Below are 8,878 nucleotides of genomic sequence, written 5' to 3' on the forward strand. Positions count from 1 at the left end.
TAAGATGAACTACAAAGATGGTAGTTCTTAAGTTAAACATAATATTAAAAAAAAAAAAATCCAAGTTCTGGTCTTTAAAGACAGCCAAAAACCCCTCCTTATTTCCACAAAAGTATCTGACCCATTTCAGCAAGCCTGCAAAACAGATGAACACTGAAGGAATTCTAGAGATTGGCCATGTAATTAGCACACACTAAGTATTCAGAGCTACTTGCTGTAGCACTGTAGTACAAAAGAATTTTGGAGCACAGTGCTCTGCTTATTTGCATTTCAATATACTTTGCATCTCTTTAGTAAATGAACTATAGGAATAAGCAGACACAGAAAGAAAATGGATAAATAGCTACCTTTTAAAGCTAAATTATATATTTTGCATGCGCAAAACTAAAACCAAAGTACTTTCCTAGCACTTCTATGAATTCTAATACTTTGTATTTTTATATTAAACATTAAAATTACATTTTGCTAGGTATATTGCCCACCAAGTTTTGCCCCATACCAAATGTTTATTATGATTTGTAATCACCTCAAACTTTTAAGGAGTTGTACAGGAATTCCAGTGTGAACAGAATGACTTCTTGCTAAATATATTTACTGTATCATTTAATCTGCAAATTTTATAAAAACTGAAAGTGTACTTCAGGCGGAAGTCTAACTATAACTTAGTCTTCTAGTAAGACATACACACATAGTATTATTTTGGCATTTACATTAAGCTTGTCTTATCATTTTTTCACATCAAATAATTGTTACAGAAGTTAACAATCTTCATGCACGTGCAGTCATAAGCTTCAACCACAAAATTCTGATGTCTGGACATACTACTGATGGCGCAGGTTTTTTGGTGGGGTCTTTTTTGTTTGTTGGTTAGAGTTTTTTCAGTTATAACGTTCTACCTATAAGCCAGGAAAGATGGCACCAGCCTGACAGTACTCTTGATCAAAAAGAAGTCGTGTAATCTGTGAAATGAGGGCGATGGCACATCCTTATCATACCCTAGGAAAATGGACTGGGGGAAGTCAAAGGGTTAAGACTTAGTAGTTTAACTAGGATTAGGAAGGTATTTATGAAGTGCAATATTTGGGACCAAACATCTAACAAGTACACAAATAGATAGCTCGCTGCTGGGTGACAACCATCTCTGGTTTTCCTCAGTATTTTCCAGTTTCTGGTGGCACATGAAGAATTCCATATATTTAAAAAATTATTTTTAAATTAAATAGTTTTAGCGTATACCTTGTAAAAAGTACTTTCCACAAAAAAATATGAAATAAAACGTTGATATGATGAAAGGGAACAACATCTACAACATTTTTTAATGTATACTATTCACAGTCCACGAGGTTTCCACAAAAACTCAAGTATAGTCAGAAGACAAAGACAGAATGAATAAAACAAAAACTAACCTCATAAACAAAATACACTTTGGCTTTTACATAGATTCCCATGCGTACTACTGCGCGCACAGCAGCATTCATACCTGGGAAGAAAAAGCAAAATCACATTGTTATAGATTATCCAATATTTTTTGCATACTACAAGTTTTCAGCATCTTTCAAAAAAAGGAAACATTAATTAATTCCTAGAGAAAGACATGATCAGCATCTATTAAAACAGAAATTTGCTTAATGACAGTGCAATCAGCCCATGAATATGAAGGGTGTAGAACTATTTGCTTTGTTATAATTATGTGGATTGTAAAACAGCATTGTAAAAGTAACAGCTACTAAACCAGAAACAGAAAGTAAATTCATTTCATAATAATGATTAGTTTTCTATCTGAAATGTAAGACATTCAGCCAGTTAATATTTAGCTTCTTCAAAGGAGAAGTTACATTGTAACAGTTCTTGTTCCTGAGCTTTCCAAAGTGACACAGGTGTATACACAGTATTTTGTGGGGAGCACAGCCAAAGCTCCTGACATGGACAGGTGCCCACTTAATAAGACGTAAGTAGCAGTAAATTAACACAAGAAATGCTGCATGGACTCATTTGACAGAAAACTGCCTAAATGCCACTCCGCTTCCCGGAATCACAAGCGGACACTAGAACTCTGCTCACAGACATCTGACAAATTACACTAATGTAAAATCTTCCATTTAAGTCCAATGGTCAAACACTTAACCTCCTGAGCAACAGTGAAAGTTCCACTGGTCCCCCTACATCGGTCAAATGAATTTCTGTCATAACCCATCCCTTCAGATACTGTGTTACGTTACTTATTATTCAGGAAGTTCCTAAAAATAATAAACTAATTGCTTCCATACCACTTAAACAGACACAAGAGATTATGCAAAGTATGAGGACAGAAGAAGTAGTTAAGCTACACTGAAAGAAATAGCCTTGGCACATCAGTTGAAAAAGGATGCCAGAAATGTGACCATCCAAAGTATTAGGTACCGATTCTCCAAATCTGTTGCACTTAGTATCAAAATAGCAAAGTAGTCAGTCAGCTCTGCTGTTCGACACAGGTGTTTAGTATTCACCTATCTGGAGATGTAAAAAGTTGGTAACTAGAATATATAAACCCACAACACAGTAAACCATAAAGATCTATTCCTACAACATCCACCATTATTGGAAAAAAACACTGAGCTATAAAAGCTTACCTGTCTGAATGAAGAATGAGACTGAGGTTTTCTCAAAGATTTATTACTTCAGAACATACCAGAAAGTCCCTGAAGTTGCCCAATACGAAACAAAAAAATTAAGTTTGCCAAAATCAAAAGTTGCTTTGTTGTTCATATAGATGTCACTTAGCCTTAAGATTAAAAAAATCACAAGTAACAGTGTTTTCACATCAATTCTGTATTAGGAAATTACAGCAAGATTTCTCTCAGCCAGAGTCAGTTTTGTGGCAGAGCTGGAAAAAGTTCTTAAATGCCAAGACAGCTAAAAGCACAGCTTTGGACGATGAATTGGATGATGCCAAAGAAAAGGAGAGAATCTCATCTGACGGGCTATACTGAAAAGAAAGCTAGCATGCTAGGTCTCAGATCAAAATAGATCTACTACACAGTGAAGTTATTTTCTCAGTGAAACAGTTTTCATAACACAGAGAACACCCCCACACCCCTCACACACAATGTCTCCTGGAAGTGGAGACAAAGAAACACTTAACTTTAGAAAACCGACAGTTCTTCACAGCACTGCCATTTTCCTCAAACGGGGAAGATACAAGCACAAGCTACTCCTTTTGTCAAAGTCCGCAGCTTGCTTCTATTAATGAACAACATGTTGTGTGGGAGGTTGGGTTTTTTTGTTAGTTGGTAGGGAGGTTTTTTGGTGGTTTGAGTTCTTGGGGGGGAGGGGGAGCAGGGGGTATCATCATTGTTTGTTTGGGTTTGTCTGTGGAGGGGTTCTTTCAGAGATAAGAACAATTTTTTATATTATCCATTTGACTGCAGAATTCTAGAAGAGCATCTAAAAGGTTCATTTTCTGAAGGGAAAAAGTTCATGTTCACCAAGTGAGGACTACTCAGAACTACCCTTTTAAGAACCTTCTGTTTTTTGAGGTTCAACTTTGTCACCTCTCTCGTTTGGCACCTGAGAAGAAACATTGTTTCAGGTATCTAATGTATGTTCAGTTATAAAGACTCTGGTGTCTCATTCAGCAGTAGTCTCTGTATTCCAAGTATCTAATTAGAATAAGAAAAAGTGTCTGTGATCCAAACAGGCTAAAGCAGAATAGTTTTGTCAGCAAAAATAAATATTTACTAAAATAGGAAGACATTAAATATAAACATTCACATGTCTACCAAAGATATGTACTTGTTTTTTATCTGTTTCTTGCTCACATTACTATTTATTGTTCATGTATCCTAGCTTTTTATCTTTAGCATGCACCTCTCAAATCAGTGTATTTTAAAGAAGGGTTCTCATTACAAGTTCTCCAGATCTGCCATATCTTCATTATGGATAAGTTAGCCTACAAAGGCTGATTTGGCTTAACATTCATACTTCTAAAACAGAATAAAATATAAGCATTTATTTCTTAAAATGAAAAATCCATTAATTCTTTCCATGTGAATATATTCATAATACAGCCACATACTTTCTTAGTGAATACTTTCCAGTTTCCATGTCTTACATGAAAAATTGGTAAAACTCATAATTTATCTGCTGCAAGAAAGGGCAAAAGCCCAGGAAAAAAATACACAAATTACAGACAGAAAGCATCTTCTCAGTACCACCACTGTAACTTTATAAGTTTATGCAACATACATTTTATTATTATTTGGTGATGTATATTTTCTCTTTATACAGAAGAAGGACTTGGATATTTATTGGCAAGCTCCTAAAGAAGTGGCTTACATTTCAGAAGGGCTGAGGACTGAAGGATGTTATAATTTGGTATCTACAAAAAACAGTTAAAATATTGAAGCTTTAGACTTTTACATGTTGGTTATCTAAATCTGAGTACACTGCTTGCAGTGATTCAGGTATGTAAATACAGAGAGTGTCATGAAGTCTCTGTAAAACTTGTCTAACAAAATGATGCTGTATTTGATTATTTGTGAAATCTTACAATAGTATTTGTGAATTACCATAATAACTATGAAATGTAATTAAATGCTTATTACTGAAAAAGAGATTTACTGGGTTAACCATGGATTTAGTCCTGAATAATAAATATAGACTGATAAACATATAGGATTAGAATAGCAGCTTCAAAAGAAAGCCACGAGTAAAACCAGTATTTATTTTTTTTTAATAACGTAAGAATTATTTAAAGTCTTTCTGAATTACCACTTGCTTTTGCGTTAAAACCTTTGACAGAGGAAAAGATTTATTTTGCTCTTTTGGACTCAAAGATTAAATAATCTGCAACTACTTACATGGCTTCACAGAATGTCTGAAATTAAATTATCAACTCTTTAATTACTGTCCTTCTTGATATTGCCTATTCAACTGTCTTTGAAAGCAGTTATTTTCATAGCAGGGTTACAAACAGTACTGCAGAAATCTTTAAATTATTTTAAAGACACTCCACTCTCCCAAAAGAGTATTCCTCTCCCGTGCCCACATCCTGTTCCACATACATATGCACCACAACAGAGGAGTGTGAGTAAAATTAACACACTATTTTGTGTTTAAGCCAAGTTTTCCTCACTTCAGTCAGCTCGACAGGCCTTTAAATAAATAACTGTAATACTAACAATATAAAAGAAAAATCAAAACTATGCACCTTGGACAAGCATCAAGAAATACCTAAGTACCACCAATTTTAAAAGATAAACATTGGTTTTAATGCATGCTTAATGACTTAGCGCATATGTTTAAGTGCTACCCTGAATAAAGATCCAGACTTAAAAGACTATATAGCAAAACACAGAAACTAAGGAAAATGTCTAAACATTACCAAACAGAAAGACTTTATTCAAGTATGTAAATGGATTTATCAGTAATGATGTAAGAGCCTATAATAATCAAAAGGAAAGATGAGAAGAAGCAGTCAAATACAAGAACTGAACAAGTCATTAAGAAAACAGTTTGGGTTTGTTCCATTTACTTGTAATTACATATATGCAATAAAATCTGTTAATCACAATAATGATTCTAGATACCTGAAGAAAATACTATACCATTTTTCTAAACAGTAACACTGTATTAGATCAGAACATTCTACTGCACAAATATATACAATAGCATAACATCTAGACTACACACGTAACTCCTTTAAAATTAAAAAAAAAAACATCTTGAGACTAGTTTCAATCATAGAATCCACTCATGGTAGAAGCAGTTCCTCCAAAATATTAAATGCATTGAAAGTTATACTCATCCATTAATAAATACATTCCTTAATTGTACATACAAATTATACTTGTAATATTACATATATGGACACATATATATGTATTTTACATACATGTCTATACACATACACACTATTATTTGACGGAAAAGGTGCCTTTTTGGGGGGCTAGAATTCAAAAGTTCCTTGTGACTATCTTCAAATTACTTAAGTGTTAACAAAAACTCTGTAATTTGGACAACATAAAAGGAGTGCAGGTTGTTTTGGTTTGTTTTTTTTTCCGTGGTTTTTGTTTGTTTGGGTTTTATTATATTTGTTCAGTAGCAAAATTTATTTTTCCATCATATGCTATCAGGACAAGATCAGTACATCTGTGCTACCACATTAAATATGTCTTGTGATGTTCCTAGGAAGCCTGTAACGCTTCAAGAGTAGAAATGTGTAAATCTTTGCTTCCACAGTCATGGTCTGTGGTATTCCAAAGCTCTGGAATCCAAGAGGCTATAGGGTTGGTTTTAGCTGTTCTAAGCTCAATATTTGCTGGAGGAGTGGAGTGTTTTTTATTTGTTTGGTGGCAAAACCTTTTCTTCCGATGTAAGTTTCCAGGACAAGAACGATACATCTGCACTACTATATTAAATACGCCTTGAAATGTTGGAAAGCATGTAATATTCAAACAGATATGTAGATCTTTAGCAGTCATGGTCTATGATCTTCCAGACTATTACCATGTTATCTGTAAGTCCCTTACTTATGCTGTCTTCCACAACACTAAATCTTTGAGCTTATCTCAAGAATAACACGGTCACACTCAAAGACAATAATCTTGAGCCAGTAAATTGCGCAACAGCTTGAAGTAGCCCCAAACACATCATTCCCCAACAGTACACAATCGCCTTCTGTCAGCTTTCAGATGACACTGTTCCTGCTGCTGAGCCATACCTATCATGTTCCTAGAATAACCAGTCTGATTGGAGGTTGTAAGAACATAAGTGACCTACAGCAGCCAAAATTGCCTGTGGCAGCCACTGGCAACCAGCATAAAATACAACCAGTGTACTTCATGACCTGAAGCAGACCACGGCCAGAGCGTCCCACAAAGTGAAGACAGAAGCATGACGTAAAACCCATTTATTAGTCCACCTTTCTGAGCTGCAACCACTACAGTTTAGAAATAGTCCAGAAACAGAAATAACATTTTGAGAATCAGTTGTCAAAACTTCTTTTGCCTCTCAAGGTGATTATGGTTGAAAGTACTTGTTTTAGTTCACAGTTTAACAGCTGGCTAGCTAAAGTGATGGACTGCAAAGTTTAATACTTACAGACCTAAGTGTACAAAATACACATCTTTTTTTCTGTGAAATAAATCACTGATAAATTCTTTAACTCCACCAAACAAAATAATATACCTGTGTTTAAAAATATGGTGACTAAACCATAGCAGTTCCAGTATGACATACACACATTTTCTAGTCCTTAATATGCCACGGGTAGTAAAAACGACAAACAAAAAAAGAAATCTTGCAGGGAAATACCACAAATGTGGGGAAGTAGTTTAAACCTTAACATGTCCTATAAATAGAAAGGCTTGCACAATTTACTTAATGCTACTTCTAAATTATTAAAAAGTACAATAATAGCAAAGGCAGTAACTTCTGTTTTAAAATAATATCAAGCATATTTTGTTCTAGGTTAAGATATACAGCCCACCAATCTAAATAAAGGCACCTATTGAGATGAAGATTACATGATTACTGCAACAGTAATGGGTGTTCTTTCCACTCAATTTCCTGTGAGTTTAGTTTGCATTACAGATATTCTGAAGCTTTTTAGTGTCTAGCAAAGCTAAAAAAAAAAAACACCCAAACAAACCCCTCCCCCCCCCAAAAAAAAACCAAAAAACTGCCCACCACTAAGAACAGGAGACTGGAACTCTTTTTTTTATATTAGTACTTTTTTGCCTGCTTCCAAGTCAGTAGTTTTGCCTCACCTACAGTTTGCTCGAATATACATTTTCAAACAACTCTGCAGTAATAGCGTATTTCCTTCTACTTCACAACTTCACTTCTCTCGCACATTTGCCCCTACAGAGGGCAAATGACCTTGACAGGGCATGACTCATTCTGTCCCTTGTTTAACTCCTAACCTAGCATGCAAACAGTCTCGAGCTTGCATATTTTCCCCACCTATACTGTTAGGAAGATAGTAAGGGTTATGTACCTCAGCTGTGTTGTGTGATTCAGCTGAAACGATCAAGTTCTAAAATGTTGGGTTTTTCCCTTGTTCTTCTAAGCTAGGACAACAACGCTGCCTACAAAACGACTTGGTATCCAGCTTACTTTTTTGGTGTTTGTGACAACCTCACTCCTCAGACAGCAACCTTCACAGGCTGTTACTTTTTATCCCTCCAAGTAAATATGCTGCAGTTGCAATCTGCCAGTCTAGACGTTACCCATGGATTCTGAAAGCCCTTTAATTCACATAGTGGCAAATGCAGATTAATACTTTATAAGAGAGCTACATCTGCTGCTGCATTATATAATCTCTAGCCATGCAGAAGCAAGTAGCAGGGCTCAGCCTCTTGCTGAACACCCTACTGCTGCTTGAGGCAATGCCCTGCCACACTTCAAAACTAAAATGGCGATTCGGCGACCAGACCATTAAAACAGAGACGTCTTGATTCACAGTCCCTCCTAGAACGATTTAGCAGTAGAATTGACGACACTGAGAGCAAACTGTGGACAGAATTTGAACGAGTGTAATCTCACCGAGGGACAAAAGAGAAGCCATTTTAAGGGCATCAATTTGCTTTTTCTCCGGAACTGCAACGTTTTCCTCTCCGCTTGGTTCCAAATCCCTGCCACCCCTGATTAGAAAGAGTTTCAGATAATCCCAGGTAAACCCGGGGGCTCCCCGTTATTCCTGCGGGCAGAGGGAGGGAGGATGCTTCTCCCAGCCCAGATGACGCAAAGGGGCGGAATCTGCAGCGACTCGCAGCGGATCACGTACACACCGGCGGCGGGGCGGGAGCGCGGAGACGCCGGTCCATGCAAACTACGACCTCATGGACGCGCCGAGAAACCGAGGGGAGGAGAGGCTGCTGCCTGGACCCGCTCCCAC

The 8,878-nt window shown here is 36.3% G+C and overlaps 1 protein-coding gene across 1 annotated transcript in view; it reads right to left on the reverse strand.

The window, feature by feature from the left end:
- Nucleotides 1-8,878, reverse strand: part of PFKP (phosphofructokinase, platelet) — a 47,195-nt gene that overhangs the window by 36,724 nt on the left and 1,593 nt on the right. Inside the window, exon 2 of the mRNA XM_009325560.1 lies at nt 1,407-1,480. Within this exon, the coding sequence (XP_009323835.1) occupies nt 1,407-1,480 (74 nt within the window). The remainder of the gene's footprint in view (nt 1-1,406; nt 1,481-8,878) is intronic.

The sequence above is a fragment of the Pygoscelis adeliae genome, unplaced genomic scaffold (assembly GCF_000699105.1).
Source record: "Pygoscelis adeliae isolate BGI_AS28 unplaced genomic scaffold, ASM69910v1 Scaffold175, whole genome shotgun sequence".
Classification (NCBI taxonomy): Eukaryota; Metazoa; Chordata; class Aves; order Sphenisciformes; family Spheniscidae; genus Pygoscelis; species Pygoscelis adeliae.